Below are 23714 nucleotides of genomic sequence, written 5' to 3'. Positions count from 1 at the left end.
TCCCTATGGGGGCGGTTTGATGGCTTGTTCAGGATTGAACGAAATGAACTATCTTGACGGGACAGAACACCGGCTATGGATTCGAACATTTATATCAAAATATAAAAAATTAAAAAAATATATATATATATATACTTCAACAACCGTTTTGCACATTTCCAAGTCAGTCTTGTCTTACAAACTGAAAGTCTTGAAGGCCAGGCACCACTTGTCATACAAATAATAAAGAAGGGGGAAGAAACTCAACTCTAATTAAAAAAAAAGGACGACCTCTACTGTCCCTGACTAAGACAAGACTTTGGTGTCTTTCTTATCTCGAGCGTTAAGGTGTCCCGAAGACCTTGACTTAGTTTTACCCAAAGCCGTCTGCCCTTCCTTTGGCAGTATAAGCCTGTTTGTGGTTTGCCTTCATTTTTCACAAAAATTTCTTAAGATGCCATTCAAGTAAAACATTCTTTTGTTTTCCTTTTTATTTTATGACCAAGAACCCTCACTTTGGACCAAGTGACTAAAATGAGCCTAGCCCATATGAGATAAACCCTGAGTGAGGTCACCGACACAAACAGCCAAGCTCTTACGGAGTCCACCAGTTAAAGGCACATATACAGTGTACACCCTATGAGAGTCGAATGTGTGATGAAGGACTTATCACTTATTTGATGTCAAATCCCTACAATCATCCTTCTAGTGATCGAGTAGGTGTTTGGTGCACCTAGGTCGCTAGGCAGGTGGTCTAGGTTCAAATCTCATAGGTGTCACCCCTTGCGCAAGCTGAAGTGAGGCAATTCCTTGAGAGTAAGGGGTAAGCCCACGGAGTTTTACGATTGTTAGAACAGCGATCTTAAGTACAACAAGCAAAGTCAGTGCGACTAGGTGTCTGATCCTGGAGTGATTTCTTTATGTAAATATCAAAAGGAAAACTCAAACAGTATTGCAAGGGTGGTTTGCTCTCCTAGGGTTTATCTCTGAGCAAGAAGGATGTGCTTTGTAATATTCCATAAATGATGTTACCTTCTTGTTTGATATTTAGAATAGTGAATGGCATATCTATTCAATCAGGGATTTTGATTATGAATTGTGTGAAATATAAGATCCCTAGCTCAATTGAACTTCACCCTTAATGCCCAGTTTGGTCATTTAATATATTTGCCCTTTGCCCATATAACTCTATCCCCCCAAGTAGTTGGTAAAGTTTCCAACCAAGTAGGGGCATTTTGGTCATTAACCAAACGATAAAAAGGATATAAATAAACCTATGTTATGCTTGTTTGTTCATCAAAATATACACACTTTCATTGTGATGCAATGAGGTCTCTACAGGGTATGGATCGCCAACTGGTTTTCTTGGTCTGGGTTCTGGCTGTGGCTACCAGCCTGGCTGTGGCTCAGGCAACCACCGTCCGAGCCACTTACCATTACTACAACCCGGCTCAGAACAACTGGGACCTCATGTCTGTGAGTGCATACTGCTCCACTTGGGATGCCAACAAGCCGCTGGCATGGCGCCAGAAGTATGGCTGGACCGCTTTCTGTGGTCCACAGGGCCCTACCGGTCAGGCCGCTTGCGGGCAGTGCTTGCAGGTCTGTCACCTTGATACTTATTTTTTCAGTTTATTGCAACATTATCATGATTCCAATGGATTTTTTTATTATATTACTAGCAACATTATCTGGTAGGAGCAGCTAGTGCACATCACCTTGTGTTGGGACTTTGCAGGTTCAAAACCCAATGGTATAGTTGTATAACTGTTAGGAGTCTGCCTAACCCCAGCTTGCCTTTCAAAAAAAAAAAAAAAGATTCCGGTGTTTCGATGAGAGTTTGTGGGGCCCGTGAGTTTCCGCAAAAAAAACTCAACTTTCTGTGGCACGCAAATGTTTGCTATGTCGACTATAGGGCCGTGTCTAAGAACATGATGCGGCTTGTGGACACGCCATGTGACACATTATATTAGTGTATAGTTAAGTTTTTATTGTTATAACTGTTTAATATTTTTTAATGACTTATTTTATATGTTAAAATATAAAAAAAATATCTTTAATCAACAAAAGAAATTAAAAAAAAAACATATCACTGTTCTCTTATTTTTCAAATAATTGTGAACCCACATCTCGGACTCGTGTGAATTCACGGTTCGTGTCCGTGTCTCTGTGACATAGATGTACAGCCATACAGGTATTCCATGTGTATATATGGACTCATATAGAGGTTTGGTTATGCAGGTAAGGAACATAGCAACAGGAGCCCAAACAGTGGCTAGGATAGTGGACCAATGTGCCAATGGAGGACTGGACCTGGACTGGGCTGTGTTCCAGCAGTTGGACACGGATGGTAGAGGCTACCAACAAGGGAACCTCATGGTGGATTATCAATTTGTCAACTGTGGAGACTAATGTATTAATGATAAGAAGGTCATCACCTGCATAATATACATATACATTAATCTGCATGGTTAATGTATTTGTATGCAGTAACACGAATAAAGATGCCTTAATAAGGAAATTAAATAAAAGAAATTTGCTTAGAGAACAATCGTACTGTTATGTATCTCTAGTTTCTTTCTTTCTTTCTACTTGGAATTAGGATTAATGATTTACAAGTAGGGATGTCAAAGGGTAGGATGTAATCTGACATCAGACCCGAGTACAAATACAAATCCAAATCCAATTAGTCGATTTCCATAGCCAAATTTGGATCCGACTAATAATCAGATCCAGATTCAGTATTGAGTTTTGCATCCAAATCCGATTATGTGTAAATACCATATTTTAAGCTTGTTGGATTCGGATTCAGTTTTTCAGATCTCATACAACTCCGAATCCGAATCAGATTATGTCAGATCCAATTAGGTCAGACTCGGTCCGTTTACTTCCCTACTTACAAGCAGTCTAAAAAATGGTTGTTGGTCATCATAATGATACATTAAGGAATAAACAACAAAAAAAATATATAACATTAATTTCGGAATTTATTTTGAAAGTAAAATTGAAGGTCTGTTAATTACATGCACACCTGTGCTCGTGCACACACACACACACACACACACATGTATATAATGCAAGACTTGCTCAGACGAACCAGGCAGTGCTTGTAATTGCATGAACTCGGTTTGATTTCTTTTCTAACTTAAAATTAGTGTTCGAACCTACTTTGTTAGATTAACAAGTTCAAGCAAGCATTTACAAACAAGTCAAATTTGAGTCAAGATCAAGCTGCTTTACTTGATGGCCCCTCCTAAACAGGTTGGATCCAATCACGATGATGATTGATCCAGATCCAAATCCAACCTTTAGAACTGTGGATCTATATTTAAATCAAAGAAGTAAGTTGGGTCCAAATTCAAGTTCTGATTGGTCACGCTGGATCCAGTAAAAAAAAGGTTCAAATCAAAGTCTTGTCGAATGATGAACTGGTTGGATCTGATTCAACTCTCAACTTAAATCTGATATAAATTGATCCAGAACCAAATCCAGTTTTATAAAATCTACACCTGATCCAGATAACCAAACGGATCTCGTATTTGGACCAAATCTGGGAGAAATGTGTCAGATCATGATCGAAGATCAGACAGGTGGGTCCCGTTATTTCAACTATATCTCTAGTCTTGTTTAAACAGGCATCAACCTAACGGACCTGACCCAGGCTAGCTAGGTTTTGTTCATGCCTCTTGTAAATTGCACGGATATGACTTGCTCAGCCAAGGTCTTTGTCCAAAACACCAAAGTTGCCCCAGTCCACAGTCCACCTGATGGTCTGACTTGGCTAACGTGATCTAATTGGGTTATTGGGTCTAGTTGAACATATCCAATTCTGAAAATTATCGGGTCGAGATGTGATTCAGCTTTTCTTCAAACTAGTCCAAGCCCAACGCTATAGGGTAGCTAACTCAGACTACACGTATGGGATCATAACGTGAGAAGTGTTGACCAGGCTCACGTTTGGATCAGACTTTGGTGATGTTCAGACCTGGGTCTAATATTAACATGATAACACTAGGCCTAGTAAACAAGCTGGGCTCATTCTTGTGGTGAGTTAAGCTGAGTTCGAACTGATAATGAGTCAGAGTTAAATGAGCTGAGTTCGAACTGATAATGAGTCAGCGTTAAATGAGCCGAGTTCGAGCTGACTTGTTTATTGAAAAAATATACATAATTAGATGGGTGTGTTAATCTTTAATTTAATTCATTACTTTTGGTATTATAAGAATTAATTTATGAACTTCATTAAAAAATAACCTGCAAATGGGTTTGGGTCGAGCTGGACCAACCCGGTGAACATTGGCCCAGGCCAAAATCTGGCCCATTAAGAAATGGGTTGAGACATCTCCGGGTCAGGCCGCACTTAAAACCCGATGGGCCAAGCTCAAAACAGGCCTGGGGTGGGCCGGCCCAATGCTTACCCCTACTTATAGATAGCCTTCATTTTTCACAAAACTATCGAACATGACATTCAGGTAGAACAACTCTATCTCAAATGCCTAAAAAATCATCCTTTCATTACGTGGGCTCTTGGTGCACCAACATGGCAATTAGGGCTGTCAATGGGTTGGGTTAGTTGACCTGGACCTGCTCATAAAACTAATAACCAGGTTCGGGTTCGGGTTCAGATTTTGTCGGGTCACAAAATTAGAATCTCAAACAGGGACTTGCATAATTTTAAAAAATTTATTTTTATTAAAAGTATATACATTACTCAGGTCAGGTACCCAGCAAAAAAGCCGGGATGAGTCAAGTACCCGGCAAAAATCATGATCCAAACCCAGCCCGCATATTGCTCGGGTCGGGTTCAGGTTGGCCCTTTCCATGCCCATACCGGGAATTTGGGTTTGGATCGGGTCAGTTCGGTACCCAATACAAACTGGACCTGTAGATAGCCCTAATGGCAATGATGCAATGCCTCAACTTACCTAGTGAGGATCAGGTCAGAGGCACCGCTGATGGAGTTACTGTCAAAGGTGCCGTAGATTCCGTTCATCTTAAGATGAACAGCATCTAGAGCATCATGGATGGGATGCCCGACTCTTAGATGGGCCCCACCCTTTTATATGCTCTAAATGGAGGGCGTCTGATGGGTTTAAAATGGAGGGTACAAAAGGAACAGTTCTTACCTGTGTTGTGGATGTCAGTCAATTTGTATGATGAACGACATCCATGCAACCTGAGAGAGCCTTATCACTAGCTTTGGTCATAGGTGGATGAACAATTCACAGCCAAAAATCAAAAAGCTCTGATTGTTGGTCATAAGGGTATCAACGCGTCGGGTTTACGGGGACCAAACCCTATAGGGTCCGGGTATGGTGACAAATAAGAAGACCTGATTAAGATCCAGGTCCAGACCCGAAGGTCCAATTAATAGATGGATCTGGGTATAGTTTGTGAAATTTTATACCAGACCCAGGCCCGACATGAGTTCTGATTAAGACCCACAATTTTTCCATATAAAAAAAATAAAAATTATTATTTTAACGGGTATGGTCCGGGTCTGGTTCATGTAGTTCTAATCAGGTTCAGGTATGGTTTGTCTTATAGTAGACCCATGTCCGGACCTGATACTATACCCAAAAATCTGGTCCAAGTCTGGTTTCACCTGGGTCCATAGGCGGAGCTGGGGGGGGGGGGGGCAGAACTGGGCTGTAGCCCAGTCCTGCCTCCGGGCCCAGTTAAAAAAAAAAATTAAAAGCCCAGTCCTAGCCCTGCCCTGATTCCATATGAAATAGATTTTTAGCTATTTTTGTAACCCAGTCCTCACTGCTGCAAATAGTTTGATTTGTCCATATGAAATAGATTTTTATTAATAATTGTAGCCATTTTTTATTTTATCTCAAAAAAAAAATCGGGGGCGCTGCCCCTAAACCCCAGACTATCACACCAAATTTTTTTTTTGCTACACCCCTGTTTGCCCCCCCTCACATGAATCCTAGCTACGCCCCTGCCTGGGTCCGAACCAAACCCGACCTATTGACACCCCCTAATCATAAGGCCACTTTTGCGACCATCACAGGATTCAAGGGAGAAGCATTCAATGTGAGAATCATAATCACAACTTGCACTTTCTTATATTTCATTAAACTTGAGGAAGTGCTGTGATTGGGATATGCAATCACAGGAAACTGAGAAAATCCAAGAATCATGAGAAGTGGCAAACATGCCCGCTAAAACTTGAATTTTCGTTTACATAGCAAAACTGCAACAAAAATGAGAGAGAGAGTAGTTAGCGTGAATCATCTCCTCTTGTGTTGGATCCGAAGAGGATTCAGTAATTTCTGGTTTTGCTGGGCTTGTAGTCTTAGTCAACTTTAACAACTCTATTAGTCCGACTGTATCGAGCCAATTAGGGGTGTCAATAGGTCGGGTTTGACCCGGACATGAGCATACCAAGAGGTTCAGGGTTTGGTGATAAAGAGGGAGGTCTGATTAAAATTTGTGTGGTAAGGATATATGGAATCGAGTATGGTTTGTGAAATTTCATAGCATACCTGGGTTGGGTTCCGATTAAGATTGGATCTGGAAATCATAATTACGACTGGTTTATAAACAACCAAACCAAGTGTGGATCTAGCTAATCTGGCTGAAATCTCATTCAAAAAAAAGGAACAAACAAACTAACAGTTTTTTCTCCAGCAAGAGTTTAGTGCGTGCAGAGAGAGAGAGAGAGAGAGAACACATGGATCATTTGGGGTTTGGAAGAGAGGGTGTTTTCCTTTGTTGGGTTGCACTTCCTGCTCTAGCAGGAAGGGATGTCATATGCACAATCTGATCGTTCAAGTTGGTGCAGTTTAAAAGTTGCATGGCACATGCACACGTGTGATGCATGTGTGTGTGTGGAGAGAGAGAGAGAGAGAGAGAGAGAGAGAGAGAGAGTATGTACAGGTTCATACATAATCAAATGAGTCTAAAGACTCTCAAACAGATATGCTCTACCGGTATAGAGGGAAAAAAAATAATGTTTGCTCTTATTGATAACCATACTAAAAAACATGAGACTAAAATCAATTGACAGACTTTCAAATGCATGACTGGTTGAAATCCACGGAGCAGATAACCAAGTCCGCATTTTTTCTTGACTTCATAATAAGCTCTGCATTGGGTCGATCATTATATTCAACCTATCACTCACCAAAACAGAGACGATCAAAAAAGAATCAGCATGCTTCAACACATATGGTAAAGAATCAAGGAATGAACCAATCACATAGTTTGAGCTTACCCGCCATTTTGCGATATCAGGTGTTTTCCCTGTTGAGAATGATGTGGACAATGAAAGTTAATCAGCCATGGAGGTTGAAAACTGAGAGAAGAGTGTGGAAATACTGACCAGTTGCAAGATGACGCTTCACAACTCGCTGCATGGATGTGTCGATATCAATTTCAATAAACCTTGGAAGAAAATGATGAAGAACATTATTTAGAACACCCAACCAGGATATTACCGAGAAGCAACCACAAAGAACAACTACTCATTAAGAATAATCACCATTTCTCGTCAAATATGGATGAAATATCCTTCCAAATTCCATCATCCAAAAGCAAGTAATTTCCTTCTACTATAACTATTCTATGCCTGCATAAGGGGTAGGACAATGTTTAGAATGTCAGATAGGTAGACAGTAAACAATCCACAAAAAATTGAACTGGAAGAACCATCTGTTAAATCTACCTTCAACAGATCATGTATTTTCTTATTATATAAATTATGAAAACCAGCCTCATAGTTACAGTGCTTGAATATTAGCTGAACTGAGCTTTAGAATGTACCATTATACAAGAAAAATAAATTCTAAACAGAATAGGCGCAGATATGTCCCATGACTAATAATGCTCCCTATGCAAATAGTAGCATGTGATGGCTCAGACAAACAGTGCAATTGAAAGAAAATAACTTTCATTATGTAAAGAACAGAGAGAACGATATGTGATAGTCTTCCATTCATCCAATTCAGTAACACCTCAGAACAATCTATGCAAAAGTATGCAGCGATGTATCTGAAAAGCATATGAATACTTTCCACGTAAAAGAATGTAAGTGGAAACAAAGGAAACATCTCCGAGGAAAGTGAACAGACAAACAATGACACACATAAGAGAGTTAAGGATGGACACTTGACAAATTTATGATGAGGTCATATATGGTATATTCTTCTTGTATACTAGATACTTTGGTACACACTAAATACATCTACAAAATTGCATTTAGCAACTTGATCATCTAAGTCACTAATAAAGGTCAAATTGTCTTGCTCCAGTTTTCTGATGCCACGTACATTTTATTTCTGAAATTGGTTGCTAACTCAAATCCAAGAACTATTGTGTTTTTGTCTTTAATCATCTTTTTGAGGAAAAGAATGAATAATATAAATAAGACAAATATTGAGTAAAAGGCTAAGGATGAGATATCCTCGGAGCCGATGAGGCAAGATTCGAATTTACAAATTCTTTAGGGCCCTTGTAGGAACAATCAAGGCCCGGTATGTGCTATGTCAGGACGTGAATAACGGATGATCTGCATGTGCATTTACCCATGATTGCCCATCATTTGGCCACACCACACGAGTCACATAGAGGACATCATTTCTGATTATACGAGCAACTTTGCATGGCATTGCTGACCCATCTTTGAATATTCTGTGATTTCTCTCTTCCCAAACCTGCCACCATGCTGCGCAAATCCACCATCTCCAAATCATGAGTCATTTCTTTGAGTGTTGCAGCTCTTGTGGTCTGAGTAAAAGAAGCCTGAAGTCAATCTCCTGCAGATTACCGAATGTAATGCCAGGCCATGCATTAGCGAAGATTTTTTGGAAGAAATGGCAGTCATAGTAGGTGTATGGCCAATTCCAGGCTGTTGCAGCAAAAGGGACATCGATTTGCAAGTTATCCAAAATTCTGCAAACGGTCTTGGGTATTAATGCTACCCAAGAGCAACAACCAGGCAAAGAACATTTCCCTGGGGAGTGCCCTTTGGACCAAAGGACTTTAGGAGGGAGCCAGTCAACACCATCATCAAGACATGCATTATAAGCTGATGACAGGGTGAAATAGCCGTCCTTTCATAGGGCCCACAAGACTCCATTACCATCATTGGTCGTGTTAAAGAGATGATGTGCTTTGGCAAGACCCTTCCAAATGACTGATCTCTTTTTCCAAGAGTGAAAGTTGTCCTAGAGTGGGCCACGGAGAACGTAAGCTGTGGAGCATGGTGGGTTGTTAGGATCCTAATGGTTTAAGGACTTCACTTTATGCACATTAATCACCCTAAGGCTTTTTGGTGTATTGGTTAGGCACCTAACATATACTTTATCCTTTCCACCAGACACGGGTGTAATGAAATATGCAGAAAAACAAATACAAAGTGCACACGCACTATTACAAGCCCAATAAAGAATAAAACAAAAGTACTAAGGCATTACACAAGCACAAAGTGCATATACACTTCAAAGAGTCAAAACAATAACACAAGAACATAAAAACTATCATCTTTATTGAGTATAATGCTTAGAAAAATCATTAGAAACAAATAGGGGTTTTTACCCCTATTTATATACAAGAGGTAGTCTCAATAAAGCTGTCCAGCAACTAGAAAGAGAGTTGTTGAATAGTCGAACAACTCTATTGACTAGTCAACTCTATGTTGACTAGTCCAAAAAGAACCACATACTCACGTATGTATACATATAGATACATGTATGTATGTATGTATATATATATATATTATATATACACATTATATGTATATACATTTTAATAATTACATGTGTAAAATAACCAAAATGCCCTTACATGAGCAAAACCTATTATAATAATAAAATAATTAAAATATATATAATATATGCATATGCACTCATATATGAATATATATATATAGGAATCAATACATTTTAACACTCTCCTTAAACTTACGGTGTGATTACCGAAAGTTTGAAAAAAAACAAAAACAAAGGGAAGGATCCAAGTCTTTATTGATAATCTTCACCAAATGTCTTCAATGGCTATCTCCATCTTCATGATGTATCAAAAACTGAATTTTTTTCTCATATCATCTTTAAGAACCTGCAGAAAGAACAACACAAATGTTTCAACTACACAAAGGAAGATATTCTAACCAAATAGTTATTAAAAGAAAATGTTTTAACCAAATAGTTAAAAAATAGTTATAGAGTATACGTATATAGTTTCAAAACAAATATAGTTTTTGAACAAAAATAACACAAATTAATTCATATATATATATATATGAAAAGAGGATGGTTAAACTCCCCAACAAAACATAGAGGAACCACCTTAAACAATAATTTTTAATATTAGCAATAATTCAAGCAAGGTACAATAGCCATTAAGATAAACACAAGGAATATACTTCAAAATCAATTTTTAAGAATTTCAGATTTAGAAGACCATAATCATAACAACAACATATTTGTCAAGAAAACATAAATTCTGAACATATATTAGACATAAAATATCAATAAGATATCAACAATTTAGCAATAAACTCCTAAAGGCTTGAGTATTTCAAATAAGATACAACTCATACGACAATAAATATATTAAATATAAGAACTCAAAGGAGCTCACAAAAAAGAAGTATTAATTAAATTCATCCAAAAAGTGCAAGATAACCAACATGGAACCTTAGTTGTCAAAGAAAAAGAATGATATTTTCAAATCTCAACCTCAGTTTACTCATCATAAGCTTAGTTGTCAAAGGCGGCGCCTAGGCGACCTAGGTGCAGCCCCACCGCCTGGGCGACCAGGTCTGGCAGTGGGGCCCTATATTGTCGCCTAGGCTTTTTTTTTTAAGCTTTTTTTAAGATATCATTTGTTTTCTTCTTCGAGGAGGAGGAGGAGGAGGAGGAGAAGAAGAAGAAGAAAGAGAAAACATGGTATTTGTCTATTGTTTGTATTATGTCTATTGTTAAGAAGAAGAAGACATATTATTTGTCTATTGCTTATATTATGTCTATTGTTGAGAAGAATAAAACATTATTTGTCTATTGTTTGTATTATGTCTATTGTTGTTAATTTTTTTGTATACATGATTTTATTTTTTGTATATTATTCATTGACATTGTTAGTTGTATGATTTGTTTATTCAATTGTTAATTTATTCTTAATTTGTTTGAACAGGTTAAGGTTATGTAATATAATTGTTTTACAGTGTTCAATGACATATTATTTGTCTATTGCTTATTATTGATTGGTTTTATGTTGTATACATGTTTCTTATTATGTTTTTTATGTTTTTTTAAATTTTTTATTTTAGGTACCGCCTAAGCCTTTTTAGGGGCTCACCACCTAAGCTCCGCCTAGCGCTTATAACAACTAAGATCACAAGCAATCACCTCTTATGACTGTTAAAATATATGTAATTCATATATATGTATATGTTTATATACATATATATATGTATTATCTAAAATACCCGATAGGGGTATTTTAGTCATTTCACAAGTACCCGATAGGGGTACTTTTTCTTTTCTTTATTTTTTGTAAATTCTTTTTCCTTTTTTTACTTTTTATTTTTCATATTTTTGCCCACCTAAAAGGGGCCCCACCATGGAGTTGATGGGGCCCCCAACGGTCACATTTGTGACCATTGGGGGCTCCCAACGACTCCATGGGAGCCCCTAGGTGGCTCTTCTTTTAAGGCCATAAGGCCACTCCTTCTCTCCTTCTTTTTGTGTATAAATAGGGGTGAACCCCTCTTGTATTTTTCACTCTTGAGAGTTCTCTCTCTTTTCAATAAGAGACATTTATATTTTTATGTTGTGTTGTCTCTTGTGGGTTTGGGTGTTAGCCCTTTTTGTTTGTTCATTAGTAGATGTTGTAAGTGCTTAATGCACTCTTTGCTTTTCCATATATTTCATTACATGGTATCAGAGCCTTGTGTATGCTCTTCTTCTTAATATAGCTAGTTGTGTAGCTATATTTTTTTCTTGTTGTATCTCTCTTCATTTATCCTCTTGTGAGTGATTAAAATGGAAGGAGAACAAAAGATTGATCTTTCCTTCAAGCTCAATGGCTCCAACTACATGATGTGGGCCGCCGCCATGGAGAACAACCTCAAAGGTAAAAAACTTTGGGGATACGTTATGGGCACCATTCCGGAACCACAACTCCAACTAACTAAGATGGATGGTGATCAAGAAAAAGCTCTTGAAGGAAATGCCTGCATGAAGGTCATTGAAAATCACCAATATAAAGTGGAAGATTGGGAAAGTAAGCATGCCAAGATTCTTGCTTGGTTCATGAACAATGTGGAGCTCAAGATTTGCGCCAACATTGCCAAGTTTCGGATGGCTAATGAAGCATGGTTCTTTATGAAAGGTATGTTTACTCAAAAAGACCTTCTCGTCAATTCTTTCTTCAAGAAAAAATTCGGACTATCAAGCAAGGAGAAATGAGTGTAAGGGATTACTTTAGCACTCTTGGTCCCCTATGAGATGAACTATCTTTACTAGAACCAAAATGGGTTTCTAGTGTGGATGTGGAATTAAGGAGAGAACAAATGGAAAAAGAGCACTTTTTCCAATTTTTACATGGGCTTAGGCCCGAATATGAACAAGTTAGATCTTCCCTCCTACATAGATCTAAGCCTCTTCCCTTGGAAGATGCCATAGCCGAAATATGCCAAGAAGAAACTCGTCTTGGCATGATTAAAGGAGGAGATGATGTCTTGGCCGTATCAAAACCCGGCAACCATATGAAAACTTACAAACCTCCACATTTTGGAAGGCAAAATAATTATAATGGCAACTATAGAAAAGTCATTTGCCATCATTGTCAAGAGTCGGGTCATATAAGACCTAATTGCCCTAAGTTGAACGAAGCACCTAAAAATAAAGTTGCTTCCGTTGAAGAAGCTACTCAAAAGAAAGAGGAAACCATCAAAGGGAAGGAATCTTTTTCTCTTGCTCAACTATCGGAAGCACTACAAACTCTACTCAAGATACCATCAACCTCGGGTGCCGCCATAGCTTCTTCCTCTCCTCCAGGTATGTCTTCTTGGATCCTTGACTCTGGAGCTTCCTTTCATATGACCCCACTTGAAAATGAGCTTTCTGATTTGTGTAATAATTATAAAAACTCCTATGTTTCAACTGCCGATGGTACATCTTTACAAGTAAAAAGTTTTGGAACTTTAAACTTTTCAAAAGATTTCTTTGTGCCAAACGTGAGAGTTGTACCTCAACTTAATTTAAATCTCCTCTCTGTTGCTTAAATATGTGATCATGGATGTGAAATCTCCTTCTCAATTAAGGATTGCTCTATACAGGATCTCTGGTCCGGGAAGCAGATTGGGCAAGGCCATAGGAGGGGAGATCTCTATTACATGAGCAACTTGAAACTCCCCACTAACTCTTTTTGTAACCATGTCCAAGATAAAAAATATTGAAATTTGACATCAAAGACTTGGACATTCAAGTTTCTCAAAAATGTACTCCTTTCCATTTGGAAAGAAATTTTGCAATGAGAAACATTTTGTTTGCAAGAATTGTATTTTTGGCAAAATGAAATCTACTCATTTTCCAAACCGAACTTTTGTGTCCAAAAGACCTTTTGAGTTAGTCCATTCGGACGTTTGGGGTCCTTCCCCGGTCATGTCTAAAGGAGGGTACTCCTATTACGTTACTTTCATTGATGACTACACTAGGTATGTATGGATCTACTTTCTTAATTTAAAATCTGAAGCCTTTGACTTCTTCAAAAAAATTCATATGATAGTTAAAAATCAATTTTCAAGTAATATCTCTACTCTTAGATCTGATTCGGGTGGAGAATATTTATCAAATGAATTTCAAAATTATTTAGAAGTAAATGGAATTTGTCATCAAAGATCGTGTCCTAGGACTCCCCAACAAAACGGCTTGGCCGAAAGAAAGCATAGACACATCATGGAAACCACTAGGACACTCCTTATTTCCAAAGAAATTCCAAAGAGTTTTTGGGCCGAGGCGGCCTTAACCTCAACTTACTTAATAAATAGAATGATATCTTCATCCTTACAAAATACATCTCCATATGAAAAACTATTTGAAAGAACACCCGATTTCAATAGATTAAGAATTTTTGGATGTAAATGTTTTGTCCTTACACATAAACGGGACAAATTATCTCTTAAAGCTATTGAATGTGTTTTCTTGGGATATGGAGAAAATCAAAAGGGTTTTAGATGTTTTGACTTGAAAAATAACAAACTCTATGTATCCAAAGATGTAACCTTTTTGGAAAATGAAAATGTTTTGTGAAAACTAAAGATATTGACGAAAGTGAATATGTTTTTTTATTTGATCTTCTATCTCAAGAAGAGGAAATCTCTAATGAGTCTTTGAATGACCTAGAGGATATTCCTCTTGACAATGTTGACAATGTTACAGATGAAAGTGATAGACCAATCCAAACCTATGTTAGGCGTGGTCAACAAACTCAAATGAGCGCCTTAGAAAAATACTCTCAAGGATCCAACATAGAAGAAACTTTTTTAAGGAGATCCAATCGGATCTCCAATCCTCCTAATAGGTTTGTTTCCTATGAGTCCCTAACTCCAAGATATAGAGCGTGTCTAATTGCGTTGCACTCATTTCATGAACCTTCACACTATAATGAGGCCAAAAACATTCCCCAATGGGTTGAAGCCATGAACTTAGAGCTTAGTGCCCTTGAAAAAGCAAAAACTTGGGAAATAACTTCGTTACCCACTGGAAAGAAATCAATTGGATGTAGATGGGTCTTCAAAATTAAAACTAAGAGTGATGGTTCATTAGAACGTTATAAAGCACGATTAGTAGCTAAAGGATATGCTCAAGAATATGGTATAGATTATGAAGAAACCTTCGCACCTGTTGCTAGAATGACTAGTGTTAGGACTCTTATTGCCATTGCGTCAGTGAAAAAATAGTCTATCTATCAACTAATGTTAAGAATGCATTTCTAAATGGCGAATTAAATGAAGAAGTTTACATGGATCCCCCACCAGGAGTATGTATTGGTAAAAATAAAATTTTCAAACTTAAAAAGGCATTATATGGTTTAAAACAAGCCCCAAAGGCTTGGCATGATAGATTTAGTAATGTAATGACAAGTTTGAATTTTCGTTTATGTTATACTGACACTGCTTTGTTTGTGAAAAGTGCAGGGTCTTCAGTAGTTATTTTACTACTTTATGTTGATGATATGATCATCACTAGAAGTGATGAGCAAGGAATTTATGATATTAAGAAAGTTTTAAAAGAACATTTTGACATGTCTGATCTTGGTTTCTTAATATACTTTTTAGGGATTGAAGTGGCGTACTCTCCTCGACGGTACATTCTCTCTCAGATGAAACTGGCTGCTGACATTTGTTCTAAATCTGGTATCTCCGATGATAAGAAGACAGAAACCCCTGAAGTCATCAATGCAAAGTTAAGGTTGGAAGATGGAACACCTCTCGAGGATCCTACTCCCTACCGGCAACTTGTTGGGTCTCTAACCTACTTATCAATTACTCGGCCAGACATAGCTCATGTTGTCCACTCTGTCAGTCAGTTTCAACATGCACCTACAACCGTGCACATGAGTGCAGTCTTAAGGATCGTCAGATTTATCAAAAACACCATAACTAAGGGAGTTTTTATTTCCTCCTCCTCGTCACTTGATTTAATTGCTTATACTGATGTTGATTGGGGAGGAAATCCCAATGACCGAGTCTCAACTACGGGATTTTGTGTTTTCTTAGGTGACTCTATGATTTCTTGGAGATGCAAGAAGCAGCACAAAGTATCCTTGTCCTCAACGGAAGCGGAATATCGTGCTATGGACACTACAACCATGAAACTTGTATGGCTAAGAAGTCTCCTCAGTGATATGGGCATTGTCATCTCTACTCCTTCGAAGATGTGTTGTGACAACAAAAGTGCAATTTATATTGCAAGCAATCACACCTTCCATGAGCGTACTAAGCATATTGAGATGGACTGCCATTACGTACGTGATGAATACCTGAGAGGAACCATAGCACTACCTTACGTCACATCTGAGTACCAGTTGGCGGACTTCTTCACTAAGGCCCTTGATGCTCCTCGTTTTTTGTTTCTCCTTAACAAGCTTTCAGTTATATCCCCGTAAAGCTTGAGGGAGGGTGTTAAAATATATGTAATTCATATATATGTATATGTTTATATACATATATATATATATATATGTATTATCTAAAATACCCGATAGGGGTATTTTAGTCATTTCACAAGTACCCGATAGGGGTACTTGTTTCTTTTCTTTATTTTTTGTAAATTCTTTTTTCTTTTTTTACTTTTTATTTTTCATATTTTTGCCCACCTAAAAGGGGCCCCACCATGGAGTTGATGGGGCCCCCAACGGTCACATTTGTGACCATTGGGGGCTCCCAACGACTCCATGGGAGCCCCTAGGTGGCTCTTCTTTTAAGGCCATAAGGCCACTCCTTCTCTCCTTCTTTTTGTGTATAAATAGGGGTGAACCCCTCTTGTATTTTTCACTCTTGAGAGTTCTCTCTCTTTTCAATAAGAGACATTTATATTTTTATGTTGTGTTGTCACTTGTGGGTTTGGGTGTTAGCCCTTTTTGTTTGTTCATTAGTAGATGTTGTAAGTGCTTAATGCACTCTTTGCTTTTCCGCATATTTCATTACAATGACCTCTAACTCGACATCCTCAAAATCCAAGTGTATCAGCATATAGGACAAGAGATAAAACACAAATGTCAGCAATAACCATATCAGTGACCATGCACCAGCAATACTGGCTATCGAAACTGACAATAAATACTAACTACAACCACAAGAGGTGCAGATCCCTCATCTCATAAATGATTGTAAAACTGTAAATAATAGCATCAGCTACATTGGATGCACTTAACTCGCCACAACCATGGTTATAAAACTAATAAACAAGAATCTTTTATCCAACAAAAAAAACACTCAAATGATAAGGAAGAGAGGAGAAAGTAAAATAGGCAAAAATATTGCAATGAAAACAAACTGATGTCAAAAAACAAGAAGATTTGAAAACAATATTCAAAATTTCAAATCAAAGCAATAAATTTTGGAACAATATAAGATTTAATCTATAAGGACTAATATGATCACATGCAAATAACAATTGAGTCATCACTAACAAAGATCGATACGAGCATCCAATAAACAACAAAGGCCAAAAAAATAATTGAGTGATATAACTCACTTATAGAACCAGAGGTCAATCAACTGTCACTTAGAGCTAAGACAAGTGTCAATACAGCATCTATAAACTTGACAATCTATACCGACAAGAAGAAAGAGGTGTACACATAACTCACCTCAACAACCAACTCTGGCTCCACAACACCGAGGTGCACAAAAAAAGCAATTGAGTGATACAACTCACTCATAGAACTAGAGGTCAATCAACTGTCGGTCAGAGCCAAAACAAGTGCCAATACAACACTCATAAACTTGCTTCATTTCATATGATCCCTCATGAGAATGCCCTCTCCGAAGTTCGCACTAATTTCACTTCATCTTACATTTCAACGGCCGATGGAACTTCCTTAAAAATAAATAGTATTTGAATACTTGACTCAAAAAATTCTCAAAAAAATCTTGTTCCAAAAATAAGAGTTGTTCCAAAGTTAAATTTATTTATTTTTTTCATCTCTCAAATTTTTTATCATGGTTTTAATGTAATGAAAAGAGGCGGAAGCACCAATAGAGCAAAAGTCACTCTTTAAGAGTGATCACTAGAGCCACGAACACAAACACCAAATGTGCACACACAAAACTCTCAAATATAGAAAATGACTTAAAGTAATAAGTTGGATATTATTGAAGAAAGGAAGAGAAGGGTGTAAAACCCATACATTTACAAGGGGGAACCTCCTCTTTTTATAGAGGAGGAAAGCATTAAAGGAGGACCATAAAGGGGGCTCTCTTCTAGTCGTTGGGAGCCCCAACGGTCATAAATATGACTGTTGGGGCCCCAACGACTAGATAGGTGGGGCCCCTTTATGGTTCCAAAAAGTAAAACAGAAAAAATAAAAAGGAAAAAGAAAAAGGGGAAAAAGGGAAAAAGGTAAAAAACAAAAAAGTATATGTGGAATTACCAAAACACCCCTATCGGGTTTTTGGTTTATATAAAACAGGAAAAAGCTATATTATTATGTATATATACGTATATATACTTATATATATATATATATATATATACGAATGTATATATATAAGTATATGTATATATATATTTATATATACATAATTTAACATGCCCCCTCAAACTTTACGGGGAGAAGACCGAAAGTTTGCCAAGAAGAAACATGAATCGTGGAGTTGGGAGCGCCTTGGTGAAGAAGTCAGTCAGTTGATACTCTGAAGTGACATATGGCAATGTGATGGTCCCTTTGAGATATTCGTCTCGAACATAATGGCAATTCATTTCGATATGCTTGGTCCGCTCATGAAAGGTGTGATTGCTGGCAATGTATATCGCACTCTTGTTATCACAACAGAGCTTGGTGGGAGTGGAAATGGGAATGCCCATGTCACCAAGGAGACTTCTGAGCCACACAATTTCCATAGTTGTCATCGCCATAGCCCGATATTCAGCTTCAGTAGATGATAATGAGACCTTCTGTTGTTCCTTGCATCTCCACGAGATGAGAGATTCTCCTAAAAAAATGCAAAGACCCGTAATTGAGATACGATCATTGGGATTTCCTCCCCAGTCAGCATCAGTAAAAGCAATCAATTCAAGAGATGAGGAAGAGGATAAGAAGAGTCCCTTAGAGATGGTATTTTTGATATATCGCACAATTCTCATTACGACCGCCATATGAACCGTAGTAAGTGCGTGCTGAAACTGGCTTGTTGCATGAACTGCATGAGCTATGTCTGGACGGGTGATGGATAGATAGGTGAGGGATCCAATTAATTGACGGTAGGGGGTTGGATCTTCAAGAAGAACATCATCTTCAAGTCTTAGTTTCGAATTGATAACTTCGGGAGTCTCAACTTTCTTTTCATCAGATATTCCTGATTTGGTACAAATTTTTGCAGCTAACTTCATTTGAGATAAGATGTATCCTCGCGCGGAATAAGCAACTTCAATTCCTAAAAAATATCTCAAATAACCAAGATCAGACATATCAAAAGTATCTTTTAACATAGACTTAACATCATTTACTCCCTTTTTGTCATTCCCAGTGATGATCATATCATCAACATACAGCAGAAGCATAATAATGGAGTCACCTGTCCTTTTAACAAAAAGAGCAGTGTCAGTATAGCAAGAAGAAAATCCTAAATTGATTAATACATTACTAAACCTATCATACCAAGTTTTAGGAGCTTGCTTAAGTCCATATAAAGCCTTTTTTAATTTCAAAATTTTTCCATTTAAGTTCATACCTGGAGGTGGTTCCATATAAACTTCTTCATTTAAATTACCATTCAAAAAGGCATTTTTGACATCAAGTTGAAAGATTGGCCATTTTTTAACGGAGGCTATAACAATAAGAGCTCGAACACTAGTCATTCAAGCAACTGGGGCAAAAGTTTCATCATAATCTACCCCATATTATTGGGCATATCCCTTGGCAACCAACCTAGCCTTATATCTTTCCAATGAACCATCACTCTTAGTTTTTACTTTAAAAACCCATCTACATCCAATGGGTTTCTTGCCATTGGGAGGATCAATGATTTCCCAAGTTTGTGCCTTTTTAAGAGCATTAAGTTCAAGTTCCATAGCTTCATTCCAATGAGCATATTGCTTAGCATCATTGTAATGAGATGGTTCATGAAAGGAGTGAAGAGCAAGTAGGCATGCTCGAAAGTTAGGAGAAAAGGAATCATATGAAACAAATCTATTTGGTATTTTGGAAATCCGATTTGATCTTCTTTGAGAGGTCTCTTCGGTTGACTCACTTTGGGAAAAATTTTCAAGGGCACAAGGAGGATTTCTTTCATTCCTTTCAGAGTAGACTTGAATTTGTCTTGAAACATTTTCTACTAAATTTTGATCATCACTTGGATGTTCAAAATGATCTTCGCTAAGGGATTCACTAGGATCAATATGATCATCTATGATGTTTTCTTGAGGCAACAAGTCAAATAGAAAGGAATAATCAATATTTTCATTTAGTTGGTGCGAAAAACCATTTTCCTCTTCAAGGAATGTGACATCTTTAGAGATATAAAGTTTGTTTTTAAGTATGTCAAAACATCGATAACCTTTTTGTTTTTCGTCATATCCCAAAAAGATACATTCAATAGCCCTAGGAGAAAGTTTATCATTTTTGTGAGTTAGAACAAAACATTTACATCCAAAAATTCTTAGTCTTTTATAATCGGGAGACATATTGTAAAGTTTTTCAAATGGAGAAAGATTTTTCAAAGAGGATGAAGGAGTTCTATTGATAAGATATGTAGAGGTTAAAACTGCTTCGGCCCAAAAGGATTTTGGAATATTTCTTGAAATTAATAACGTTCTTGTAGTTTCTATTATGTGTCTATGCTTTCTTTCCGCAAAACCATTTTGTTGTGGAGTGTTGGGGCAAGAACGTTGGTGACAAATTCCATTTTCTTTTAAATAGCTTTGAAAATCATTGGACATATATTCGCCTCTCGAATCGGACCTAAGAATAGATAGATTTCCCAAAAATTGATTTTTGACCATTGCATGAAATTCTTTAAAGAAGGAAAAAACTTCGGATTTGCGACTTAGGAAGTAAATCCACGTAAATCGAGTGAAGTCATCTATAAAGACCACGTAATACGAAAAACCTCCTTTAGACAAAATAGAGGAAGGTCCCCACACATCGGAATGAATAAGTTCAAATGGCCGAGTGGTAAAGAAACTTCTTTGAGGAAATGGAGTAGCTTTAGATTTCCCAAAAATGCAATCTTTACAAGTCATGTAATTGTCTTTACAAGTATTGTTCAAAAACGGAAAAAGAGGCATTTTTACAAAATTTGGATGGCCAAGTCTCTCATGCCATATTTCAATACTTTTGTCTTTAACAAGATTGCAAGATGACTTAGATGGAAGAGTCAAAAAATCCATAAAGTAGAGGTCACCCCTTCTATGGCCTTGCCCAATCAGCTTCCCTGACTGGAGATCCTGCACGGTGCAATCTTTAGGTGAGAAAGAGACTTGGCATCCATGATCGGTGATTTGAGAAACGGAAAAAAGGTTTAAATTAATTTTAGGAACGATTCTTACTTTAGGCACAAAAAAGTTTTTAAAATCAAGTGTTCCAATACTTTCAATTTTTAATGATGTGCCATCGGCCGTTGAAACACAAGAGGATATGGGTTCGGAAAAAACATTTGAAAGAGAGTTTTTATGAAATGTCATATGAAAAGAAGCATCGGAGTCTAGTATCCACATACCTGGAGGTGATGAAGAGTAGGCGATGGCGGCTCCGGATGTTGAAGGAGAAGTCTTGAGAAGATGTTGGAGAACTTCGGAGATGTGATTTAGAGTTTCTTTGATATCTCCTTCTTTGGTACTGTCATCCTTCTTTGGAGAATTTTCCCCAACCACGGCAACCTTTCCTTTGAGTTTTGAACAAACCGGTCTAATGTGTCCCGGTTCATTACAATAATGGCATATTATTCCCTTTCTAGGCCCATTACTATTTTTGTTAAAATGGAGAGGTCTATATGCTTTAACATTCGATCCGGGCCTAGTAACGGCCAAAACTTCATCACTCTTCATGCTCAAGCCAAGTCGAGTTTCTTCTTGACATATCTCGGCAAGTGCATCTTCAATAGGTAGGGCTTTGCTTCTATGAAGAAGAGATGTCCTTGTTCAAATTCCGGGCGAAGACCATGAAGAAATTGGAAAAAATGTTCATTTTCAATTTGTTCCCTTCTTAATTCAATATCTTCCGAGGCCACCCACTTAGGCTCAAGAAGAGCAAGTTCATCCCAAAGAGGAGTTAGAGAACTAAAATAGTCCCGGACACTCATATCCATTTGTTTGGTGGAACGGATTTTTTCTTGACAAAAAAATTGTCGAGCAAGATCCTTTTGGGTATACATACCCTTAAGGAAAAACCAAGCCTCATTGGCCCTTCTAAATTTGGCAATATTAGCACAATTTTTAAGGTCTACATTATTCATAAACCATGCTAAAATTTGGGCATGGTTACTTTCTCAATCCTCAATTTTGGATTGATGATCATTAATAGCTTTGATGCGCTCATCGCCATCTAAAGCCTTTTCAACTTCATTTTCGATTTTGGTGAGAACAAGAGAGGGTTCGGGAGTAGTTCCCATAACAAAACCCCAAAGTTTCTTACCTCTAAGATGATTTTCCATAGCGGAGGCCCACATGAGATAGTTGGACCCATTTAGCTTAAAAGAAAGCTCCACTTTAGAGTCATGTTCCATCGGCACCAAAAGTCCTTCCTTTCTTCAAAAATTGAGAGGCACACGTTCCAAAGAAAAGCCCAATCACCAACCGAGCTCTGATACCATGTAATGAAAAGAGGCGGAAGCACCAATAGAGCAAAAGTCACACTTTAAGAGTGATCACTAGAGCCACGAACACAAACACCAAATGTGCACACACAAAACTCTCAAATATAGAAAATGACTTAAAGTCATAAGTTGGATATTATTGAAGAAAGGAAGAGAAGGGTGTAAAACCCATACATTTACAAGGGGGAACCTCCTCTTTTTATAGAGGAGGAAAGCATTAAAGGAGGACCATAAAGGGGGCTCCCTTCTAGTCGTTGGGAGCCCCAACGTTCATAAATATGACTGTTGGGGCCCCAACGACTAGAAAGGTGGGGCCCCTTTATGGTTCCAAAAAGTAAAACAGAAAAAATAAAAAGGAAAAAGAAAAAGGGGAAAAAGGTATAAAACAAAAAAGTACATGTGGAATTACCAAAACACCCCTATCGGGTTTTTGGTTTATATAAAACAGGAAAAAGCTATATTATTATGTATATATACATATATACTTATATATATATATATGAATGTATATATAAGTATATGTATATATATATATATATTTACAACAACAACAACAACTACGCCTTCATCCCAAAACAATTGGGGTCAGCGATATGAACCAAAAAAGAAATTCATTTTGGGTCTTCCACATGAATCCTTTTCCTCCAATCATTTCTATCCAACGCCATGTCCTCGGTGAGGTTCAAAGCATTCATATCCTTTCCTATCATCTCCATCCAAGTCTTCCTAGGCCTACCCCGACCTCTTTTAACAAATATATTTTCCCATTTCTCCAACCTTCTAACTGGAGCACCATTAGGCCTTCGCCGAATATGTCCAAACCACCGTAAACGATTCTCTCGCATCTTATTTTCAATGGGTGCAACACCTACCTTCTTACGTATCTCTTCGTTCCGAATCTTATCTTTTATTGTATTTCCACACATCCATCTAAGCATCCGCATCTCAGCTACACTCATTTTTTGAATATGATGTCTCTTGGCAGCCCAACATTCCGTACCATATAGTAAAGCGGGTCTAATAGTCGTCCTATAAAACTTTCCCTTCAACCGCAATGGCATTCTACGATCGCACAGCACTCCAGTAGCACTTTTCCATTTCATCCACCCAACCTTTATCCTATGATTTACATCTCCATCAATTTCTCCATACTTTTGAATGATGGATCCCAAATATTTGAAATAATCATTCACCGATATATCTTGCTCACCAAGCTTCACTACACTCCCATCACTACTTCGTT

General features: G+C 37.6%; 2 protein-coding genes across 2 annotated transcripts in view; one reads left to right on the top strand and one right to left on the bottom strand.

Moving 5' to 3' along the window:
- Nucleotides 1-1291: 1291 nt before the first annotated feature.
- PR4 (pathogenesis-related 4) lies at nucleotides 1292-2530 on the top strand. Its single transcript, XM_090015832.1, has 2 exons — nucleotides 1292-1581; nucleotides 2221-2530. The coding sequence occupies exons 1-2, from the start codon at nucleotides 1306-1308 to the stop codon at nucleotides 2389-2391; spliced, it is 447 nt and encodes a 148-aa protein (XP_089871958.1). The 5' UTR covers nucleotides 1292-1305; the 3' UTR covers nucleotides 2392-2530.
- Nucleotides 2531-6876: 4346 nt separating this feature from the next.
- The window catches only part of LOC149830506 (P-loop containing nucleoside triphosphate hydrolases superfamily protein), a 30477-nt gene continuing 13639 nt past the window's right edge, over nucleotides 6877-23714 (bottom strand). Inside the window, exons 10-13 of the mRNA XM_090016557.1 lie at nucleotides 7472-7558; nucleotides 7313-7374; nucleotides 7205-7233; nucleotides 6877-7103 (exon numbers count right to left, since the gene is read on the bottom strand). Of these exons, the coding sequence (XP_089872683.1) occupies nucleotides 7002-7103; nucleotides 7205-7233; nucleotides 7313-7374; nucleotides 7472-7558 (280 nt within the window). The 3' untranslated portion in view covers nucleotides 6877-7001. The remainder of the gene's footprint in view (nucleotides 7104-7204; nucleotides 7234-7312; nucleotides 7375-7471; nucleotides 7559-23714) is intronic.

The sequence above is a fragment of the Nuphar pumila genome, chromosome 8 (genome assembly GCF_984573655.1).
Source record: "Nuphar pumila chromosome 8, dmNupPumi1.hap1.1, whole genome shotgun sequence".
NCBI classification, from domain to species: Eukaryota; Viridiplantae; Streptophyta; class Magnoliopsida; order Nymphaeales; family Nymphaeaceae; genus Nuphar; species Nuphar pumila.
Note: the sequence above shows the minus strand (reverse complement) of the source record. Positions and strands in the feature narration are given on the sequence as shown.

Excerpts from the sequence above, each read along its gene's own strand:
- PR4 (XM_090015832.1), top strand. The coding sequence starts at position 1,306 with ATGAGGTCTCTACAGGGTATGGATCGCCAACTGGTTTTCTTGGTCTGG. Across the intron at positions 1,582-2,220 it reads CTTGCGGGCAGTGCTTGCAG|GTAAGGAACATAGCAACAGG; the intron begins GTCTGTCACCTT and ends TTGGTTATGCAG.